General features: G+C 40.5%; 1 protein-coding gene across 1 annotated transcript in view; it reads right to left on the bottom strand.

Moving 5' to 3' along the window:
• Positions 1-17,637: 17,637 nt before the first annotated feature.
• Positions 17,638-24,824, bottom strand: part of PTPN4 (protein tyrosine phosphatase non-receptor type 4) — a 136,046-nt gene continuing 128,859 nt past the window's right edge. The window contains exons 26-27 of the mRNA XM_056861377.1: positions 23,007-23,142; positions 17,638-18,045 (exon numbers count right to left, since the gene is read on the bottom strand). Coding sequence (XP_056717355.1) covers positions 17,959-18,045; positions 23,007-23,142 — 223 coding nt within the window. The 3' untranslated portion in view covers positions 17,638-17,958. The remainder of the gene's footprint in view (positions 18,046-23,006; positions 23,143-24,824) is intronic.

The raw sequence follows: 24,824 nt of genomic DNA, 5'->3' as shown, positions 1-24,824 counted from the left end.
ATACTTACATATTCAGAAAGGACTAAGTTTAAGGTAAGAACTCCAACCATGTCATGGTAAATTAAAATTTAGAGAGATTAAAACCAAATAATAAAGATTCAAAGTGTAGTTTTGTTTTAGGAACACAACCAGCTAAGTACCCAGAAAAAGGAAGGAATCGCTAAGTTCTAATGTAATCTTTATTGGCCCCCAGCAAATGGCTTTACTAGCAGCCACACGTCATAATCTCAAAGTTATCCAATGTTGTCTTGCTCATAACATTTTTCAGGTCGCATGAACACATAAGGTGACTTATACTGAATTAGACCCTTGGTCCATCAAAGTCAGTACTGTCTACTCAGACCGGCAGCGGCTCTCCAGGGTCTCAGGCAGAGGTCTTTCATGTCACATACTTGCCTAGTCCCTTTAACTGGAGATGCCGAGGATTGAACTTGGGACCTTCTGCATGCCAAGCAGATGCTCTACCACTGAGCCACGGTCCCAACTAAATCATTGGCATATCATCAGAACAGACCTGTAAAATGACATGTCTGCGTAGGGAAACATATAAATCTCCCACGCAGGAAGTCAGTCAGTCAGATGCAGTTAGCATGCATGTATTTATTTCCTATTGTATGTAGGAATTTTATCTTGTGCAAAGTGATTAGGATGGAAGGTAAAGGAGTATGGTTAATTGGATAAGGATATTGCACATGGAATATGGCCACCCCAAACTGGGAAGGAGCAAATACTCACCCTTATCTACTGTATATATTATACTGTTTAGTGTGGTGTTCCCTAATATTGTAATCTAGTTTTATTGTACTGTTTCCTTTTCTTATTGCATTGTTTTAACTGTGTAATCCACCCTGAGTCTGAGCAAGAAAGGAAGACTACAACTGAAGTAAATAATGTCTGAGCAGGCACAAAGTGCCTTTCCCTCTTAACTGAGGAATTATCACTCAGCCACACATACTTGACACCAAGAGGTAAAGCTTCCAGGCACACTTGAGCTCGACACTTCTGTTTAAAAATTAACCAGTTAGAAGATGAAAAAATGAGCCAATACTCAAGGCAGTTTGCCCATGGGGAATAAAGAGTACAGATACTAGTGGGTTCAAACACAGAGGAAACAGTCCAGGAGAAATAATGAACTCCTTTGAAGAAATGGTGAATGAACGATGCCATCCTAAACCCACCGAAGTCAATGGGCTTAGAAGAGTGTAACTCTGTTTAGGATGGCACTGTAAGACAGCATTCTTACTTGAAGTCAAAAGGACTGACTCCCAAGTAAACATGCACAGAATTGGGCTGTAAACAGAGTTAGCAATACATACCACTAGCATAGATATTAAACTTGATATAAAGCTGGAGAGAGCATGAGTGCATGCAGGAGCAGGATCTAAACACACAGATACGACGAGAGCACCACTGTGTAGCATAGAAGGTTAGGGAAATGTGGTCATGAAACTCAGATGATCTTCTCTAAAATGTGTGTGTGTGTGTGTGTGTTAAGTGTCGTCTAGTCTCTTCCAACTCATGGCGACCCTATGAATGAAAGTCCTCCAAAATGTCCTATCTTTGACAGCCTTGTTCAGATCTTGCAAATTGAAGGCTGTGGCTTCCTTTATTGAGGCAATCCATCTCTTGTTGGGTCTTCCTCTTTTCCTGCTGCCCTCAACTTTTCCTAGCATGACTGTCTTTTCCAGTGACTCTTGTCGTCTCATGGCGTGACCAAAATACGATAGCCTCAGTTTAGTCATTTTAGCTTCTAGGGTCATTTCAGGCTTGATTTGATCTATAACCCACTGATTTGTTTTTTTGGGGGGGCAGTCCACGGAATCCGTAACACTCTCCTCCAACACCACATTTCAAAGGAGTCTACTTTCTTCCTATCCGCTTTCTTCACTGACCAGCTTTCACACCCATACATAGTAATAGGGAATTCTCTAAAATATTTTATTCATTTTGTGTGTGTGTGTGTGTTCAGTGCCGTCAAGTCGCTTCCGACTCATGGCGACCCCATGAATGAAAGTCCTCCAAAATGTCCTGTCTTTGACAGCCTTGCTCAGATCCTGCAAATTGAGGCCCGAGGCTTCCTTTATTGACTCAGCCCATCTCTTGTTGGGTCTTCCTCTTTTCCTGCTGCCTTCAACTTTTCCTAGCATGACTGTCTTTTCCAGTGACTCTTGTCTTCCCATAATGTGACCAAAATACTATAGCCTCAGTTTTGTCATTTAGCTTCTAGGGAGCTATCAGACTTGATTTCATCTGTGTTAAGTGCCGTCAAGCTGCTTCCGACTCACGGCGACCCTAGGAACGAAAGTCCTCCCAAAATGTCCTATCTTTGACAGCCTTGCTCAGATCCTGCCAATGGAAGGCTGTGGCTTCCTTCATTGAGTTATTCGCGTTAAGTCCCTTTTAAACTCCCTCCCATCCGGGTCAGCTCACATCCTGACCATTCCCCCCCCCACCCACAATCCCATCTGGCCATCTCTCCCCCACCCCACCCACCCCCCGGTAATACCACGCACTTTGCAGGCTGCTCCCTAGGCACGACTTTAAATGGGTGTTTCGGTAACGTGGAAATATCGGGGGAAGAGAGAAATGGCTGATCTGAAGCGAGGCTCCCCGAGCCGGGTGTGGGTGGAAGGGGCCCACTCCGGATCTGGAGAGCGCGAGGGCACGGGACCCTTCCCCCACGCGCGGGTCCCCCCACACCGGGCCGCCGTTGAGCGGCCAAAGGCGCCGCCCGTCTGAGGTAAACCGCGCTCGGGGGGGGGGGAGGGGGGAGGGGGGAGGGGGGAGGGGGGGGGCGGCCGGCCGGCCGGCGGCCGAAGGAGTCCCGGAGTCGGGAAAGTCGGGAAAGAAGGAGGGGGGGGGGGCCCGAGAGGCAGCGACCGGTTGCGCTCGGAGGGAAAAGGCGACTCTTCCTCACGCACAGGCCGCTTCCCCTCGGGAGAGGCGCCCCCTGACGCGACCGCCGCCACTTACCGGCCTCCCTGGCTCGCTCTTCCCGACCCGACCGGCGTCGTCGAAGGGGACGAATCGCGACGGGCGGCGAGGGAAGGGACAAGGGGCGGGGGCAAATGGCCGCCGAGGGGAGGCGAGGAGCCGCCGCCGCCTTCCCTGGGTGTGTGTGCGCGCGCGCGCGTCTCGCGCGCGCGCGCACACACACCCAGGGAAGGCGGCGGCGGCGGCGGCGGCTCCTCGCCTCCCCTCGGCGGCCTTTTTCCACACGCGGCCGCGAAGGCGCGAGGGGCGGCCTGGCTCGCTTTCCCGCCGCCCCACGCAACAATTCACACTTCCGAGTTTCCTACGCCTAATGTACTTAAAAGAACTTCTTATTGTTGGCCTTGACGTGTTTGGCAAAACGTCCCTCAAAAATCGAGAGGCTACAGTCGCTCTCCAATCTAAACTGGTGGCAGTATCCCACTTGTATCCTACAGTAGCTCTCAATCTAAACTGGTGGCAGTATCCCACTTGTATCCTACAGTAGCTCTCAATCTAAACTGGTGGCAGTATCCCACTTGTATCCTACAGTAGCTCTCAATCTAAACTGGTGGCAGTATCCCACTTGTATCCTACAGTAGCTCTCAATCTAAACTGGTGGCAGTATCCCACTTGTATCCTACAGTAGCTCTCAATCTAAACTGGTGGCAGTATCCCACTTGTATCCTACAGTAGCTCTCAATCTAAACTGGTGGCAGTATCCCACTTGTATCCTACAGTAGCTCTTCCAATCTAAACTGGTGGCAGTATCCTACTTGGAGGTGCGCATTATCCTAGTTGATCAAGAGAACGCAAACGCTGTCTTGGACGCCTGGTGCTGGCAAGGAAACGCACCACCCAGGCAAGGGGGTGGCCTCCGCTTCAGCTCTGGCCTCCTTGACAGCAGCGCTGTGAAAACGGTTTTTTTCTGCTCTCCATTATTAAAGCCCAAATGCAGTTATGTCCAAGTTATTGCTGTTGTGAAATGGTCACTAAGTTTATCGTAAATACAAGTCACAGATTGGGCCTCTTGCATTTCATGGCTATCTAACCTTACTTTTGTAATGCCTGTAATCATTATTATTTGAATGTATGCTTTTGTGTTCAGTCTGCATACTTGATTTATGGAAATGCTAGGCCTAGAGTATAAGAGCTGGTTTGAAACACTATGTATTCATGTGCCCACACATGAAGGCTTTGGGAAGGTGGCACCCAGGAGCCACGAGTCAGTAAATCAGGCTCTCTGTCTGGTACAGCCTTCCACCAATACACGGCCCAGACATACCTACTGCTTAAGGAATGTTAAGTTTCGGTTCCCCGTCCCAGATCATGTAGCTACCTAAATCCCCGCCTCAACCCCCACTGATAGGCCTATGCTAATCCAAAGGTGTCCATCATTGGGTCTTTGTGTATCTATGCTCTATATTACGTATATTGTAACACCCCTGACCAAAGGTTATAAATGTTGTGGCAATCCTTTGTTCTGGTGTGTGAATTGTCCTGCTTGCTTTGGGGCAATCACACCCGACTGCATTATTTTGGCCACAATAAACAGATTGTTAATCTTCCAACCTCCGACTGTGTTATTTATCATTGGCTACTAAATAATACAGCAGCACTTCACTTTTTACATTTTTTTTTGCTCTGTGTATATGGCATCTAAGAATGAACTTCATGCAGCTGAAGACTTCTTTCAATGTAGAATTTCTATTTCAAGTAATCTAATTCTATTTGATTATAATAGTTATTTCAAGTATGGCCCTAGCTCCAGTGGGAAGAAAAATAATTCATGCAGCTTGATCCTATGGGGAGGAAATTTGACTATTTAGTGAGTGAGTACACGTAGGATTGTAAATCTAACCACTCCAGTTTATAGGACAACATGGTTAAAAAGTTAAGGGACAAGAGATTCACATTTGTTCCCTCAGAATGGGAGTTAAAGGATGAAATGTAACATAGAAGTGTACATGCATGGTTCTTGTAGGTTATCCGGGCTGTGTAACCATGGTCTTGGTATTTTCTTTCCTTTTACACAGCTCGGATAACCTACAAGAACCAATGAACTCTGACCGTGAAAGCCTTGTACATGCATGGTTTTAGAGGTACCAACCGTCTAAAACTATTGCAGTATTTCTTCATTTCATTTCTGAACTACTTGAATGACTTGTCTAATCTCAATTTTTAAAGATTCTTTCCAATTCCCACCCCCCCATCTTTCTCAGCCTGGGCTTTACGTCTACATTCTACTTAGCTGGTCTGAATCAAATAGCTAACAACCTATCATATGCTGAACAACACTCTTTTCTTATCTCTAATATGCCAACTATTATGTAAAATGAAACAATAGCCCACAGATTGGAAACACTAAAGCCTTGTGATAAAAGGATAATACACAATATGTAAGATCATCCTTACTTTAAAATTGCTGGGTGACCCTGAGCCAGTCACACACTCTCAGCCTTGATCCTGGCAAGTATTTGGAGAGGAGACCTCCAAGAAATACCAGGGACACAGAGGTAGGCAATGGCAACCCACCTCTGAACGTCTCTTGCCTTGAAAACCCTGCTGAGTCACCATAAAATCAGCTGTGACTTGACGGTAAACACACACAGAGGAGCATACGAGAGAATTTCAGAAGAAATTCTTTCACAGAAGCAAAGCTTTTGACTTTGTGGATCATGAAAAGCTGTGGATGGTTTTAAAAGGAACGGGTATACCACAACTTCTGATTGTTTTAATGTACCATTCATACTCTGGACAAGGGGCTACTGTTAGGACTGAATATGGAGAAACATAATGGTTTCTAATTGGCAAAGGATGTGTTTTATCTCATCTATTCAATCAATATGCAGAACATCATAAGAAAAACTGGATTAGATTTAGATGAAGTTGGAAAGAAAACTGGTGGAAGGAACATTAACAATTTGAGATCTGCAGACGATTAGGTGGTTGGAGTGCCTTCCCTATGAGGAGAGATTAAAGAGTCTGGGACTTTTCAGTTAGAAAGATGACTAAGAGAGGACATGATGGAGGTTTATAAAATTATGCACAGGGTGGAGAGAGTTGACAAAGAGAACTTTTTCTCCCTCTCCCAAAATACTAAAGCTCAGGGGCATCCAATGAAGCTGATGGGCAATAGATTCAGGAAAGGAAATATTTCTTTACACAACAAGCTACTAGAATGTGGAATTTGCTGCCTGAGGATCCAGTGATGGCCACAGGCACAGATAGCTTTAAAAGGGGATTAGACAGAAAAATGGAGGATATGTCTATTGATGGTTAGTAGCCATCTAAAGGGAACCTCCACATTTAGAGGCAGTAAAACCTCTGAATACCTGTTTCAGGAGGCAACATCAGGGGAAGGCCTCTGCGTCCTGTTGTTAGACCTCCAGAAGAACTGTGTGACACAGGATACTGGACTAAACTGACCACTGGTCTAATGCAGCAGGACTATTCTTATGTTCATATGACACCACTTTTTATGCCCTCAAGTCACATCTGACTTATGGCGACCCCTGATGGGCTTTTCAAGGCAAGAGATGTTTAGAGGTGGTTTGCCATTGCCTGCCTCCACATCACAAGCCTGGTAATCCCTTCGAAGATCTCATTCAAATACTTGCCAGGGTCAACCCTGCTTAGCTTCTGAGATCTGATGAGATCAGGCTAGCTTGGGCTATCCAGGTCAGGACGATACCACATTACTGGCACAAAATAGTGAAGAACAGCTACAGATGAAGGTTAAAACAAAAAGTGCCAAAGCCAGATTACAGCTGAACACCAAGGAGACAAAAGTAATGACTACTGAGGAATTACACAGCTTTAAGATCAACAATTAAGAAATTGAAATTGTTAAAGATTTTCTATTCCTTGGCTCAATTACCAACCAAAAGGAAGACTGCGACCAAGAAATCAGAAGGAGATTGAGAATGGGAAGAACAGCTGTGAAGGAGCTAGAAAAGTGTATAGATGTGTCATTGACAACCAAAATCAAGATAATTCATACTATAGTATTCCCCATCACTATGTATTAGTGTTAAAATTGGACAGTGAAGAAAGCTAACAGTGTAGAAAGTTGATTCATTTGAAATGTGTTGGAGAAGAGTTTTATGGATACCATGGACCACCAAAAAATACAAATAAGAGGGTTCAAATCAAGCGTGAACTTTTCCTAGAGGCTCAAATGACTAAACTCAGGCTATTGTACTTTGGTCACATAATGAGAAGACAAGTCTCACTGGAAAGACAATAATGCCAGGAAAAGTTGAAGGCAGCAGGAAAAGCGGAAGACCCAACATGAGATGGATTGACTCAATAAAGGAAGCCACAGCTTTAAGTTTGCAAGATCTGAGCAAGACTGTTATGATAGGACATTTTGGATGTCATTAATGCATAGGGTCAAAATAAGTTGAGAGTACATAACACATACTCCCTCACACACACATATCACTAGCAACATTCTTCTGCCATAATAGGATATGTGAAAAAAGTATCTTCACCCAGCGGTCATGGAATTATGTTCAGTGCTTCCTAGAAACCCTCTTTGAATTCTTATGCTATACTTGTAAAACTAGAAAAAAAACAGCTTATGATGGCTCTGAGTGGGTTCCCCATTTCAAGAAACTCCTTTTGACGACAGCTCAAAATGGTTGCTCTTCCATTCCGTTTTAGAACACCTAAATGTTTATTTATTTAGATATTTATACCCTGCTTTTCTCCTCAATGGGGACTCAAATCAGCTTACAACATTGTTTCCCCTCTTCCATTGTATCCTCACAACCACCACCCTTTGATGCAGGTTAGCGAAGAATGACTGGCCCAAGGCCACCTTCAATAGCAGAATGAGGATTCAAACTTGGGTCTCCCAGACTCCAGTCCAGCATTCTAACCACTACCTACACCAACTCAAAGAGCCAGGATTTACAGTAGCTCCCTATCAAATGTATATTGGGCTTGCTGCCAGATAGTGTATAGAATGACCTCACACATGCACAAGGCCCCAATCTAGGCAACTTGGCAAGCAGAAAAACAGAGCTATTACTGCTTGCCCTCCCATTGGTTACAACTAAAGTTCCTGGGGAGAGAGAATATAGGTGTAGGGTCTTGACACATGCACCTTCTGACCAAGGTATGGGATCCTAAGTCTGCTTATACACGAGTGCAATCTTAGGGTGCTATTTAGGGAAATACTGGGGGAGCAGGCAACTTAATTGAACAAATTTTGATCTTTATTGACTACAAGAATGGACAGAAATTCAAGGGAGAAGACACAGATTACGGACATGCAACATACTGAAATAAAATACAACTCAGGGAATGCAATGAAAAAGTAACTAGATACACAAATCTGAGAATCCAATGGAGAACAATGAAACAGTGTCTAGTGGAAGTGGGTCCCTTTCAAGTGAAATGTCCAGCCATAGCTAGTCCAAGCAAAGTCCAATCATGGATATGTGCATGATGTCCCCCAAAAGACAAGGAGGAAAAGGAGTGTTGAAAGCAAGAAAGAGGGAGGGTTGGGGGAATAAAAAGAGGAGATAAAAAGGCACAGAAGTATGGGGGTTAAGGCGTAGGCAAACACAGCTAGGAAGAAAGGGGAGAGAAGTGGAATGAAGCTGGGGGGTGGGGAAGGGAGGAAAAAAGGAAGGAGAAGCAGGTAGCCAGTAGAGAGGATGGACATGGTTGGAATGAGCAGAGAGCAGGAGACTGACAGACACAAAGGTTCATGTGTTACCTGTAGTATGTATGTAGTCAAGAGTCGTGGTGGTGGGGGAACAGTCCCAGGGTAGAAATAACTTGGTTTTTCACTCATGTGTAACTGGGTCACAGTTTAATTTTAGGTTTTTCTTTGGATCTACATGAAACCATATACCTAAATATTTAACTTGATCCACCAATTTCATCTCTTCAAAACTTTTTATGAACTACTTTTCAAATAGTCTTTATTGTCTTCAGAATTTAAGGTCTTATATACAACCATTTTCAACTATACATGTAACACTGTCACATACCACACCAGTATTTTTAAGGATATGTATGACCAAGCACTGCACAAGCAGTTTTTAGCAGTAGCATAGCAATAGTGATAAGATAGCAGCATGATAGGTACAACCAAATCCCTGGTGTTAGGTCATCTGAGATATTCACTGTGGTCTGAGCAGCACGAGCACATTATGATCAACACATGAGAGAGTTCAGTAACTCACCTATGTGTCATGTGTGTAAAATAGGTGGTAAAATGTTAATTTCTTAAAATCACTCGTATGAAGTTATGCAGTGTATCTGCAACAGATAATAAAAATCTCCACATTTTAAATTACTAAAGCACATCTTTATTTTGCAATTAAACAATTAAGACTCACAAGTAAACTATATATTTTGCTTCAAGTTTGTACCTAGACAACTATTTGTCAATTGAAATTAAATATATCCACAAAATATGTATAACAGCATATATTTCACATAATAGAATGAAAGTGCTCTTAAGACTAAAATCAAAATTTGTTAAATGTTAAATATCCCCCCACCCCCGGGAAGCTGCTGGTATAGTATGTAGAGTGTTAGTGTACCTTATACTTAATGGCAAAATCTCTCCCTTTACCCCAATGCAGGCAAAATACATATGGCCCTTTTAAAGCATATAGTAGCTACAGTGATGAATGCTGACTTCTTTTCACATCGTCCAGTGTTGACCAAATTCAAGTGCATGTCATTGTCAACCGAGAACATTTCCTGCTGCCTAGTATCAAGGCCTTTTGCTAATACACTTTGTAAACTTAAGGAACACGCAAGTTTGTAGACAAATCTGTTTATATAAAAATTAACTTGTATGATGTTCAGAGAATGTGTGAGAGTATTGGGCTTCAGAGATGACCCACCAAGACACTTGAAGTCAATTCACTGAGTAGTGCAAAACCCAATTGAACTGGACAAATGCAAAGCCACAAAAGAAAAACAAACTAATTACCATCAAATCACTAGCAACAACAAAAAAATGGCCACACTTAGGACTGTGAATATGTTCCAGACACAAGACTATATTTTTCACCCTTTATATTTACACACATAGCACCTGTGACAGGGGAAAAACCCTCATATACAAACACAAATATCTTTTTTTTAAAAAAGATTTTGCTAGAACTAGATCACTTTTTTAGTATCCTGGTGAATTTATGTTAAATTTGAAGCCAACCCCTAAAGTTTGGAAATAACTGAATTAAGAAATGTATTGATATTCTTTACTAGAAGAATATAAAATAATGTATTATCAATGGTTTAACTACTCCAATCATATTATAGCCACTGTGTGTGTTAAGTGCCGTCAAGTCGCTACACTACCTACGAGGAAAAAAATTGCAACTCTTAAGCATTAATTTCTGTGCATTCTTTTTCTTTACTTATAATTTGCAACTTAAGTACAAAATGTATTCGTTTCCACATTTTAAGTGAATGTTAAAAAACACGTCTTAAGCAGCAATACATAAGCCAGGAATCAAAGAGCTCCTTAGGTACATGCAAACATTTCTGAATGTGTTTTAAGGCTTCCCACTTTTTTTCCACTGAGCACATCTCTTTCTGCTTTATCCGAGGTACTCTACAAGGTCCTCCGCATTTAGAAGCAGCCTGTAGGGTGGCTCAAGGGAAAATGCTGGGCCTTACAAACTGTACTGCTTATGGAGAAGCCTGTCTGCAGCTCTTTGGATCCTGGCCACAGTAAACTGCATTGTGGCTAGCCAAGACACACACAAAAACTTAACCCCAAAATGAACTTTTAACGATCTGTTCTTGTGGGGATTATTTTTAGTATCATTCTTAATCTCTCCCCGCCCCCAAATTCTTAGTGCATCAACAGTTGCATCAGTACAATACCATAAAAAAGGGATGTTCCACAGCACTACAGGTTGATATACAGGCATTAATACTTAGAATTAGGATACACTGCGGTAGGATTGTGATTTCAGAGTTATGGAAATGTATCCTAAAACAGATGGATATGAGCCAGAAAATAATGCACTGGTAAAGTTTCATATCACAGAACAACCCCAATAAATGCTGCACAGGAATCCATTAAGCATCTCTCTTCAACCGGATAGCAAATTTATTTTTATCCAAAAATTGTCAGTAGTAAAGCATGAGATAAAGTGCTACTATTGGAAATTCAAGAAATGTAGGCAAAACACCTTTATAAATTGTGTTAAATATCAAGTAACTTCACCAGCAAATATTGTCAGTCAAAGTCTCCATCTCAAATTATTAACATTAAAAGATCCATCTCAAATTATTAACATAGTAGTCTTCAAGTCACTCTGTACAAATAAACCATATGCCAGGAACATTTGTTTTAAAGCAATTAAAATTTAACACATGTGCATTAATAATGTTTAAAAGCATAGAATTTCCCTTAAGTATCTTAAAATGTTGTCTCAATTCAGAAAGTAATCAATGTGCAGGAAGAATGAAAAAGTCCATGGTTTTTAAAGTACCTTACATTTTGGCTTTGGTTTGTCTCTCTAGCTTGGCTGCATCAGGTGAATTAAAGTAAATATACTAGTTTTCCCTTTGCACATCTCCAATATTAAAATTAATTTGCGTCTACAACTTTAATAAATCAAATAGTCTGCTTTGTTAATAAATGGACTTTATCATGACTTGCCATCTATAACCAATCTTCTTTTCCTTTGTGGTGTGCAGTAACGGCACAAACCAAGAAGTTAGTGGTGCTGTGCTGCTGAAAACAAAGTCTCTGCTTGTCTTACAGGGCAACCAGGTATTAAAATTAGAAGTGTCCCACACTTCCTAATTTTAATACCTGGTTGCCCTGTAAAACATGCAGCGTCTTTGTTTTCAGCAGTACGATACCACTAACTTCTTGGTTTGTGCCATTACATATATTTATACATGCTATCCAGTTCATAAATAAACCATTGAATTCATGTTTAAGGCATATTTCTCAACTTGTTCAGAACCAAATCCAGCAAATCTGCTTGCAATTAGGTGTGGCCATTGGCTGCAATTCCGCAGCTAATCTAAACACACTAAATTGAATGTAGGGGCTGTATCTACATAGGGACACAAAAAAGTCCCTTTCTATGGTAGAAGCAATCAGGGTGGAACTGGGTGAGAATGGAATCCATGTAACCTGTTCTTATTCTGCTCACTGCTGCTGCCCAGCCTCTGCTCCTCTCGTTGTCCTGTCCTGTGCATGTGAACAAAAGCACAGTGCAGCAACGATTACCTTGGGACACCCCCCCCCATGTGTCCTTAAACGTCCTCCTTTTCCCTCAGCCCAGCCACACTGTAAACATGGCTGGTTGAGGAAAGGGAAATTGTTCTTTAAGGGCTAAAGGGGGCTTATTGGCACAAGGCAATAAACTGCCCAGCCCCATATTGAAAGCAGAGATTAGCACCACCTTGTAGTGGCTGTGAGAGGAGCACCCAGATGGATGCTCTACCTGTGGCCATACCACAACTGGGAACCGGATTAAAGAGGGTTTTTTTGGGGGGGGAGCCTGAGAAGCCAATGAGTTGTGCTCAGAATGAGCATGTCACATGGACATTCCCTTTCAATGCAGAGGCTTCCTGCTATCTGTTGTATTGGGACATAGATAGGACAGGCTTTACACAATACGCAGAATCCAGCTAACACAGACCAAACCTCAGAAGCTGCAACCATTTACAATGGAAGCAGGAGAAACTGGCTCTAGGCAGGAAGTGGGAGCAACCTCTCAGCTACATTTCCTACATCCTTGAGAACAGAGATCATTATGAGGTGGGTCCTACCTAGTATGAGCAAAGTTGCACTAGTTAAAGGGGAAATTTCCGTCTCACCCTCCTGCCTCCTGTCAACTTCCCCCCTCTCACCTGAATCAATGTAGGAGGCACAGTGCACATCTGTAGTGAGAAGTGAGAATCACTGAAAAATTGCCCCAATTCACCTTCTTCCATGGTTGCCTTCCACAAATGGGGAAGGATGTTAGGATCTAAGCCTGTATAACAACAAAGAGGGAGATAATCAGGGACGTTCCACAATGTGCAGAACTTTCCTTAACAGCACACGCAGAACTGATTTGTGACTCAAACTGCTCTATATTTACAACATCCAACAATAAAAATATTGCACATGGGACCAGATGCCTCCACTTCTTTCTCAGGGCGAGGAGGTGTACCTTTACAAAATGTGTGAGAGCTACAAATAGACCACAGGCTAGATATCCTATACCACCACTTTCGGGGGCTGGTACCAATTTGTAATTTTCTGCACCCTATTAATTAACGCAGATACTTCCCCAAAAGTCTACGTAAGTTCTGTTCTACCAGATGCAGAAGCTGCTGAAATTCCATGCATGACTTTTCCACTTTTTGGCCTCTTTGAACAGCTGCAACTGCAGCATTTCTGCTGCTTTTCTCCCTTCTACTGATACTGCAGTTTTATTCTGCACAATGCTCATAGCAAGGTGCTGGTTATACTGGTTCTGCCACAAACCTCTCCTAGCTCTCTTCACTTACAGTTTGCTCCTTCCATTGTAAGACAATGGCAGCTCTTCTAGACCTTATTTGTGAAATTCTGATTAAACACAGAATTTAAACACAGTGAGCTACTACTGAATGTTGTAACATGAATGACTTGTTGCATACTAATAATTTGGGCTTTTTTTGTGCTGTCAAGTCACAACTGACTTATGCTGACCCCATAGGGTTTTCAAGGCAAGAGATGTTCAGAGGTGGTTTGCCATTGCTTGCCTCCATGTCATGACCCTGGTATTTATTCCTTGGAGGTCTCCCATCCAAATACTAACCAGGGCCAACCCTGCTTAGCTTCTGAGATCTGACGAGATCAGGCTAGCCTGAGGCTATCCAGGTGAGGGCATCTATTTGGGCTGAAATGCATAAATTTGGTAGGTTTTATTACTTGACAAGCATCTAATGCATCAGTTTAACAGAACCTATGATCTGACCCTAAATTTAGTTGTCTCAATATGAACATTAAGGGATAGAACACACTGATGGCTGCGCCAGAAGTCTTGTCCATGTGCTAGCACTGGAATGAACATTACTTCAGTACTAGAGGCAGATGCTCCCCTTCATCTTTTTGGAGAAAGGCATATTTAAAATGGCATGATTAGCTGACTTGCTTAGAATAATATTTCTCAGAGATTGACTGACATCATCTGTGGGTACTTCATATTTAACTACCCCAATTATATCCCTATTACCCCAAAAGCCACACAACTAAAAAGGCAATTTAAAAAACACACCTTAAGACTCCTAGATTTCTACATATGACAAACCTTCAAAAGTACCTTAAATAATTGCAGTTTTCAATCCTGAAGATAGAACAAAACTCCCATACATTTAAACATATATTGGCACAAAACTATTAACGTATTGCTCTTATTTACAATGAAAACAACTGGAATTTTAAAAAAATCTGGAAGTGTTACAGACTGCTCTCCCCACCTTATTTTTTAGCAAACAGTATGAAAATAATTATCCATAAATTCCAACATTCATAACACTCATTATTTTATATGTCATTATGCCTCAAACATACATTCATGTTTTGTACAGCATGAAACACATACAAAAAATATTTTGTTTTAGTTTGATACAGATCTTCATAACCCAACGTGAAGTCATGAGCAGTATTAACTTTCAGGACGTATAAAAATATTAGTAAAAGGTTATTGATACCATAATGAGAAGATGTATTCGGTGGAAATTCACGTTTATGGCATAATGTTTCATTATTACTCTGTCCTTACCATATGCGCACTGAGGAAAACTCCCACAGCTTAATGATTAGCTGGTGACCCTGCCCAAGCTAGTCATTCTCAATATTTCTTCATTGCAACTACATGGTAAGCCCTAAATCAGCTTATATCAGGAGGGAGAGCCTTTTAAGACGACTAAATGTTTCTGCCTGTACATTGCAGCAAATGTACTGAATACGAAAAATATCCTCCAACAAAGCTATACATTGTGGTATAAATATTTCTCATGGATTCAAATTGCTTTGGCAACCTCACATAAGAATACCGCATATGTAAAATACCAATGATGCACAGTGTCGCTATAAACTCTCTAGTCCTGTCACTCGTAAGTTTATCAAAAGGGCAATGCTACTTTAATTTATATGTTGGCAATAGTGAAACCAAACGTTGTTTCAATAGAATGTACACAATCATGTAAGGGTTCCTTTGATTTGCTACAAGTGCTTAAATTAGCCCTGTAAATAACCAAAACCATGGTCTAGAACAGTGAAAATAAATCCTTGAAAATAAAAAGCAGGGGAAAAAAACTTTCCAGGTATTATATCGTGACACTTTTGATGCAAAACATATTACCACAGTGTGAAGTATGTTTACCATTATTTCTTTTCACTGCCATCACATTGGTTGGAAAGAGCCACTGTAAGATTTATATAAAAAGGGGGTTTACGTCGCTTGCTCCAACACCTAATGATGGTTTTAGGCAACTGCGTGGAAATTTTCTAAGCAGTCACCACATTGCACTTTGTCATCTGCCCTAAACCTAATGAAAATGCAGACACCCCTTCTCACACCCGACTGAATAATAATGGACTATGAAAAAAGTGGCTTCTTCAATTATTACTTTGCATAGAACAGCATTGCTCTCACCAAGCCCTGAACTTTCACAGCTTTCAAAAGTAGATGCAGATTTAGCAAGTGGGCCAACTTGTCAAAGCACAAAAGTATTGTGTTCCTACAGAGAGTACAACTGCTCAACTCAAGATTTTTAGAAGCCCATTATAACTAATGCCACTTCAGCCACCCATGGTTAAAGGAAACACCAACAAATGTCCCTGGCAGTGGAATATATACCCTAATGAAGTTACCCTGTTAAAGGAAAATAATGAAATCAATGTTCAATCTAGAAACATATACCAGAGCCCTGCTTTGTAAATAAGGGCTGATTTTAAAAAACTTTTTAAAAGAGACTTTGGTGCTGGGTTGCCTGCCATTTTACACCACAGAGCTTCAGCTCATGAGGGGTAAACTTTATATAGTCTGTCTGTAGATCCTTCTAAATATCTGTACAAAAGAAGATATACCGTAATTTTTAAAAAACCCAAACACAACAATTTTTAAATAATCAATTTTCTCATTCTATACGTTGCATATGCTGATTTTTTTAAAAAAAGAAAATGTTGTATAATCAAACATTTAAATATAGGGTTTGAGGATATTTATATAAAAAAAAACAATTCCCAACTTACTGGGCAAGGCTGGATACCCTTACTAGTCTGTTGGCTTCACCTTTTTTTGAAAAGCTATACATGTCTCTAGAATGAGCTCAGATACTGTATCAAAGAACTGCCTCCACTGCATACATGCTAACAACTTCAGAAAGGAGGTGCACAAATATTAACATTTTTGTCTCACAAAACAACAACATGGAAATCCAAACAAGGCCAAATGTTTTAGGGATGAGTTGATGGCCCTTTACCCCTCTGACCCTCTCTTTAAAAGCAGTTCAGTGCAAGCATGACTTGAAAAACAGCAGAGGAAAAACTCAGGGGAAATAAATGGCAAGCAGGTGATATGGGAAAGATCACCTTAGATAGGCATGTTTAAAGCAAAGTATCAGTGCTACTAAACAGTTATACCTTTCTAAGCTGCAAAGCTTTTCCTTCTCTCTGTGAGGGTAAAACAGGAACAAATTCTAAAACTATCTGCTGTCTTTCCATTATACACTGCAAACATTTTACCAAATGAAAGGAATGTGTCACATCTTCCCACTTCATTTCATAGCAGTAAACAATGCTTATTTAATAGGCTGGGGTGCTTTTGCTACCCATAGTAGCATGCAGATACTTGTAGAAAGAGAAGGAATGGTGTTTTTGTGACCCCTCCCCCAACCATATTTTAAGCATCAAGGGCCATGCTTTAAAATGTGAACCCACTAAAATAAAAGTTTCAGTGATGATACTTCCCCCTTAGGGCCTATACCAGTGCCTATTCATTAAGGCAGGTTTGGATCCTAAGCAGCACAAATGGAGACGCACTTGAGGATGGAAGCTTTTGCTTTTCTTTCCTCCCAATGAAGCCTTCTGCCCAAAAATGTGCTCTTGCAGGTCGGTGTACCCCCAAGAACAGGGTAGAAGGCAAAGTGGGAGTCTGCAAAAACTGCCCTCCTTCCTCTGCAAACATAAATGCTGTTCAGTCAGAGGAACTGCTGTTGTACCATGGCACCTTAGGATCCGAGCCATACACTGCATGTTTCAAGGCACTTAAGGGGTTAAGACAAATTGTTTCCATTACGTAAAGTTATCAAATGGTTTGAAACACGCCAACATTATGACACACTGAGAAACTGAACTACCAGTTCAAAAGAAATGTCATTTCTACCCCACCCTAAAAAAGATGCTGGTTAAATGGGCCTTTATGCAGTTACTGCTGGGTTAGAACAGATTGCAGCTTTCTACTACTAATCGTTATATTCTAGAAGGGCAAAGAGCAAAATGTGCTGCTTCAGTAGGCAGTGTATAGTAGCCGTAATATTGCTAATGTTTCACCAAAATGAAGACAAAGATAGCAAGGATCTGAACACAGCAAATCAATCTAGCACTGGAAGAGATGGCTTTGTATGTATTGTTACTTTGAAAAGACACAAGTGTCAAACAGAGACTAAAAGTTTCCAAGCTTTTTCTTCTTTTCTTGCAATAGTTCAAACAAAAAGGAACTATATGGCACTACACCCAAGTCTGGAAAAGTCATCTTGAATACAGGGAGTTCGTTCAGTTTGTGGTTTGTTCAGAGCAAAGCATGAAGAGAGTCTTCCAACACAGAAAAAACAGTGTTTTTAGAGACTATTTTCAGTTTCAACATAAAGTGCAGCAGTGCTGAAGTTTTTCCAAGTTCTTTTCAGTTCTTCATTGTTTTCAGACACCATTTCTTGCAAGCAAAGTTATGGCACAACAAGTGCAGCCAGTATCTTGTGCCAGTTTTTCCATAAAGTGTCTTTTACTTTCTATTTATTCAGTGATGTCATTAAAGGTCTAACAAGTCCTTCTTCATACACTTTCAAAATAGCCTCACAAACGAATCTGTATTGACTCTGAAAAACAGTTTAAAAAGTGAACTTTATTATAAAAATAAAATGTAGCATTAAAATATCAAAGAATCAGTTTCACAAAGCTTTATAGAAAACATATGAAAATAACCCATCTTGGAATTTATCATTCCAATATACAATAAACATTTCATAACATAGAGTGTAATCGTTTTTTCTTTGTTTTCAATAATAAGTTAACTATGCTAGATATTCCGCATCCCAAACTTATGAAAACCAGTCTATAATGCTAGGAGGGTCTATTCTCTGCAATGGATATTCTTGATGCAATAAAAGGCTAACTCCTAGTTCCAAAACTTTATGTTCTACTTCATTAATTAAGTAACCATCAATTGCTGGATCCAATTATAAATCAGTTGCCAAAATGGCTGAGGATAAACACTTTTCCAAAATTCATGTAGCAAATCTGCCACAGACTCTCTACATCTCCAATATACATCATATTGAGGTCCATACATCTTAGAAATTCTGTATGGAGTAAGGTACCAATGAAACATTTCATAAAAGTTCTGCCTAAGGGCAGATGTTACTATCTTAAATCAGACAGTTTCCTAAATTAATTGACATTCATTCCTAAGGATTTTCCTACCTAGAAGTAATTTTTATACAAACTTAATAAAAGTATCTTAATTCATCGAAATACACAATTAGATTATTCATTCCAAATTCCTGAAAGGGTAGAAATAACTCCTCAGTCACAGCAAAGCTCTGCAGGTGGAAGGAGGAGGACAGAGTAATTTCACCCCTTCCCCCTCCTCACTGTAGTCCACTGGCTTACATGGCTGTTACTCAACACAGGTCACATAACTTTCAGCTCTCCTAGGTATGCAAACGGAAATGGAGGCAGGGGAAAACAAAAAAAGATCCATGATAGTCATGCCTTCCACTGATTGTTCACTGGTCCCAACCAAATACTTTATAAACATTAGTTGCCATCTCCAGAGGGGATTGCTAACTTCATGCATACTCTACTCCCTGTTCTATTTATTTATTTTAAAAAAACACCTTTCCACTATTCCTGTAGCCAAAAGAAATGAAAAGCCTCGATGGATGACATTGAAACTCCTTACATTGCTAAAGATACATGAGAAGCTAAAGTAAAAGGTAATAGAAATAGAATCAGAAGGCTAAATACAGAGTTCCAGCAACTTGCATGTAGAAACAAAGAGAACTATTATAATAACCAGTGTAAAGAAATAGAAGAACAAAAAAGGAAGAACAAGAGATCTGTTCCACAAGATCCAAAAATCAAAGGCAAATTTAAAGCACGGTTAGGCATGCTGAAAGATCAACATGCAAATACATTAACTGAACAGGACAAAACAAAGAAAATATGGGAACAACACACTGAAGAACTATACAGAAGAGATGAAAAGATAACAGATTCCTTCAAAGAAGAATCTTTAGAAGAACCACCTGCAGTTTTGGAAAGTGAAGTGAAAGCTGCACTCAAAGCAATTGGGAGAAACAAATCCCCAGGAGTAGATTGGATATCAATAGAGCTATTTCAAGCCAAAGAAGCGGAATCCATCAAAATCTTTACAAGAATATGCCAACAAACAAGGAATACAAAACAATGGCCCACAGACTGGAAATGCTCAATTTACATTCCAATTCTGAAAAAAGGAGACATCAAAGACTTCAGCAACTATCGGACCATCACATTAATCTCTCAGTGATGCTCAAAATCTTACAACAAAGACTGTTACCATATATGGAATGAGAAATGCTAGGTGTTTTAGGGATGATGTTACAAATTTATGTAGGTAATTGGAGCATATGAGAGAATTTCAGAAGAATATCAGCTTGTGTTTCATAGATTTCAGCAAAGCTTTTGACTATATGGATCATGAAAAGCTATGATTGGTTTTAAAAGAAATGGGTGTGCCACAACATCTTATTCTTTTGATGCACAACCTGTACTCTGGACAAGAGGCTACTGTTAGGACAGAATATGGAGAAACAAAATGGTTTCCAATTGTCAAAGGTTTCAGAAACAGTTGTATTTTATCTCCCTATTTCATCAATCAATATGCAGAACACATCATAAGGAAACCTAGATCAGATTTAGATGAAGGTGCAGTGAAAACTGGTGGAAGGAACATTAACAATCTGAAATATGTAATGACACATTACTGGCAGAAAACAGTAAAGACTTCAAACAACTGTTGATGAAGGTAGAAAACAGAATGTGCCAAAGAAGGGTTACAGCTGAACATCAAGAAGACAAAAATAATGACTACTGGAGAATTACATAACTTTAAGGATGACAATGAGGAAACTGAAATTGTTAAAGATTTCCTATTCTTTGGCTCAAACCCAGAAATCAGAAGGAGACTGAAACTGGGAAAGGCATCCATGAAGGAGCTAGAAAAAATTATTGTGTGATGATGTGTTGCGGGCGACCAAGCTCAAGGCAATTCATATATTATTGACCATTAATAGGTATGGGTGTGAAAGTTGGACAATGAAGAAAGCTGACAGGAAGAAAGTCGATTGCTTGGAATTGTGGTGCTGGAGGAAAGCCAGGGTGCTCCTGGCCTCTGCTGCCACCTGCTTATCCAACAGGAGGTTTGGGTTCAACAGTACCCCCAAGCGGTGAACCTTTTTTAGGGGGAAGAAGAAGAGTTGGTTTTTATATCCTGCTTTTCTCTACCTTTAAGGAACTCAAAGTGGCTTACAAATTGCCTTCCCTTCTCCTCCCCACAACAGACACCTTGTGAAGTAGGTGGGGCCGAGAGAGTTCAGAGAAAACTGTGACTTGCCCAAGGTCACCCAGCAGGCTTCATGTGGAAGAGTGGAGAATCAAACCCAGTTCTCCAGATTAGAGTCTGCCACTCTTAACCACTACACCATGCTTGCTGTGCAACCCCATCCAGAACAGGAGACATCTCCATACCCAAGTCCGTCCTTCCATTTGTCAGAAGCATCCATGTCTTGTTATGATTAATTTACAGTTTATTAAATGAGATTTTCTACTTTTGACTTATTTCACTTTTACTTCTAATTATTTGCTCATCTAATATTATATTGCTGCTCGTTCTTATTGGAATAGAAGTAGTTTTTACAGCCTTGCATCTCACTGCACAGTTGCTGTATGCAAGCTTCATATGAGAATATGAAGATGGTAGCAAAGTTGGAAGTTGCTTTTCCTGGTTTCAGAACTGCTCAGCTCTGAACATTTTCAAATTTCAACAGCATCAATATAACTAATTCTCAACATGGCCTCATCTGTTGGGCCATGGATAGACAAAACAGCTGTTTCTACAAACTTGAGAAAGCCCCAGAATTGCAGAAAAATATGAAATGTATATAAAAAAAATACTTTGAGAGGGTGGTTATAATCCTCCCAAATGAAAGAAGCAGCACCTGTAGCGTTAACAGACAAATGCCTTCAGTGGCTGTTGATCAAAAAACACTACAGTATTGCCAGCCTTCAAGCTTTGGTTTCTGTTAGTTAAAGGCAGGGGGAGGGGGAAGGGCCTTTTTCCAGGGTGGATTTGGCCTTGGAAGGAGGACTAATTGGGCCAGGGCCAGCAGCAACCACCAAATAACTTGCTGCCACACAGCTTGCATGACTCCCCCAGGCTGGGTACTTGCTACTGTTCAACAGGAGCCACCCAAAAAAAAAAAAAAAAAAACAGCATTGTGTAGTAGTTAAAATTTCAGACTATGATCTTGGAGACCCATGTTCAAGTCTACACTCTGCTACAGAAGCTCATTGTGTGACCCTGGCCCAGTCACACACACTCAGCCTAACCTACCTCAAGGATTGTCGTGAGGATAAAATGGATGAGAAGAGAATGATATAAGCTGCTTTGATTCCCCATTGAGGAGAAAGGTGGGGTATATACAAAATAAATAATATAGCTGAATATGGGGGCAGATAAATGGTAGGTTGCTGGGGGTGTCTGAAGGAGAGAAGGAAAGAGGAAATGGTGAGGACATGCGGGCCACTAGGAGGAAAGAGGAAATAATGTAAGGTGAATATAAAAGAAAGTGAGATTCTCCCCCTCCCCCACAATTTCTCGCAGATTCCCCCCAATGCAACTCAGCACAGCCCAGTGCAAGTGGGCCAGACCTTTCCTGAGACAGGCTGTCAGGTGGAGGGACACTGAGAACACCCTATGGATACACCAAGAGAGAATAAACAGTATCTGCTCTGATTTTGCCAATCTTGTATTAGGCAGGGATTGGGAAGCAGATACTGTCTTCTCACAATTGTTTGGCTGCTGATGGAGCTACCAGAGCTGACAATACTGATATCTATTTGTGGGGCAGTATGGGAGGAACACTTAGTGAGTACACAAGAAGTGGTCACACAGAACAATCAGCTCATGATGAGGAGAATTTGGGATATAATAAAATATATTTAATGTTGTTCCAAGAAGAAAACCCTGCTCCTGCTACATAGACCTGATGCTTCTGTCTGAGTTTGCTGTTCAATGGAAGGAGGAGATTGCCTTTACTTTCTGAAACATACAATTTATTGCATTTAAAGTGGCAAGAATCTGAACATTATTTTTCTGAACCTCGAGTTGTTTTAGTAGTATTCTCCATCTGTAATAAGAACTGGTAATTACCTAATTCTTGCACCCAGGGTGGACACCCATAGAGAGGAGGAGGGAACACACACACAAAGAAGGCTAGCTCCCAATTTGCAAATCATGGTTTACTGGGGGTAAGTATCTTTATACTTTAAGACTGCAAATCCAGTTTCATCCTCAAATTACTGCCTTGTGTTAAATGCTGTATGTGTTGAAGTGGGCTCTAGTCCACGAAAGCTTTATGCTCCATTAAATCTGTTTAAGGTTCTACTAGACTCCTTTTCGTTTTTACTAAATCCTTTTTTTACAAAAAAAAAACCCAACACTGCAACTATATGGCTTCTTTAAAAAGCAAATGCCGTTGGAAAGAGTTTATTCTAATGTATATCAAGTACTCACGGGAGTTTGGATCATCATGGCTCTTTGATCTCTCATGGTTCTCACAATATCTAAAGGATAAACAGGCTGATTACACTCTATGAGACACATGGCTGTTTCCATAGTGATAAGAACTCCTGTTCGTCCAATGCCGGCACTGAAAGAAGAAGAGCTGCTTTTTTATCACATTTTAAAGCATTTAACAATTTATATAACAACTCAAACATTCAATTGCTGATATAGATACAACTTTAACGCTTTGAAAAGAAAAATGCAGAAACTTAACTGTTAACTCCACAAACTAGGGCAATGAAAGTTTCAGGTATGTGGTAGATGTTTTGCCATATAATAAAATTTCACAAATCTTATGGTATGTTTTTGCTGTGAGCTGCTTTGGGTCTGTTTGGAGGAGGGGTGGGAAAAAAGGCCAGATAAAAATATTTTATTCAATAATGTAATACATTCAGGCTGCTCTCAGGTAAGCAGAAGGTCCCTCTCCCTCAGCTCTAGCACACTGCTTTTGAAGGGTTTCCTGCCACAGAGGTAGCCTGGCCAGTTATTAGATGTTTGTGATTGTGTGTGCCTCCCATAAAGGTAAACAGGGAACACATGGCTGGCTCCCAATTAGTAAACCACAGATTTTACTAGTGTTGTATCTGGACTGGGGAGAAGCATCTGCACACTTTAAAAATGCAAAGCCAGTTTCATTCTCAAATTACAGCTTCATGTTAAATGTTGCCTGCCAATTATCAAAAACATTCTCCTTCCTGCAGTTTGCACTCCTCCTGGCTTTGTAAGTATGTGTGGTTCAAGTGGGTAGGATAATTACGTACCTTAAGAAAATTACTATCACAAGGTAATTCATTTATTTATCAATTGTAGAAATAATTATTTTCTTATAGAATGAACTACTTTCAACACCTTCAGGGAGTTTCACATGCGACAAATCAACAACCAGAATATTTTAATGGAAACTATGCTATTATCTAAAAGATTCAAGGTAGTAGAAGGGTTATTTGGAAATGGGATAATTTTAATGTTAATAATTCTCTAGTCTCTACATTCTGCCAGCTAGATATTCCTTTTTCTTCCAGGAATATCTCAAACATATTAGTGCTAGAAACGGCCTGCTGTTTTAAAATTGTTAGTATATGCTGAGTATGAGAAAGTACAGAATCACAAGGCTCTGGAGAATGAGTATGGTTAGGGGTTGCACCACAGAGAGTAACTGGAGTTAGTGAGTTCCAGCTACAGAAGCACATATACATTTCATCCCCCCCCCAATAAATAAACGTTAAGAGATACAAAAATAACTGTTCAGTATGGATCACAGTGGCCCTTATAAAATCTTAGGTTACCAAAGCTGTCATGGTTGAAAACCATAATCTAATGAATCTAGGACTGAGCTACAAGGCCTACAGCCTCTTTGGAAAGGAAGAGGGGAGTGCAACATTAGCCTTAAATCTGCAATAAATACTAGGAGTGTAGTTTTCTACCCTTGCTATACTTCAGGCTGTACTTCAGCCTCTGTTGTACTACAGGCTCTAGCATCCAGCCTCCTTCTCCAGGCCTTGTGGTTACCTATGATGCCACATGTGATTGACAGGTGGCTGGTATTCAATATGTACCATTAGCTATGCCTGACTTAAGTAATGGTGGATTACTTGCCTTTAAAATGTCCTCATACTTTTCAACCTTATTGTGCTCTTCTCAAATGTAAACACTCAGACTTATACATTGAAAAGGTTCTTCACCCTGACTGTGATCTAAAGAATGCTATCTAAAAGCAACAGAAGTACTCACTGTACCAAAATTGTTAAGAGTTTTGTTTATTTAGAA

Source organism: Euleptes europaea, chromosome 15 (assembly GCF_029931775.1).
Source record: "Euleptes europaea isolate rEulEur1 chromosome 15, rEulEur1.hap1, whole genome shotgun sequence".
In the NCBI taxonomy this organism is placed as follows: Eukaryota; Metazoa; Chordata; class Lepidosauria; order Squamata; family Sphaerodactylidae; genus Euleptes; species Euleptes europaea.
Note: the sequence above shows the minus strand (reverse complement) of the source record. Positions and strands in the feature narration are given on the sequence as shown.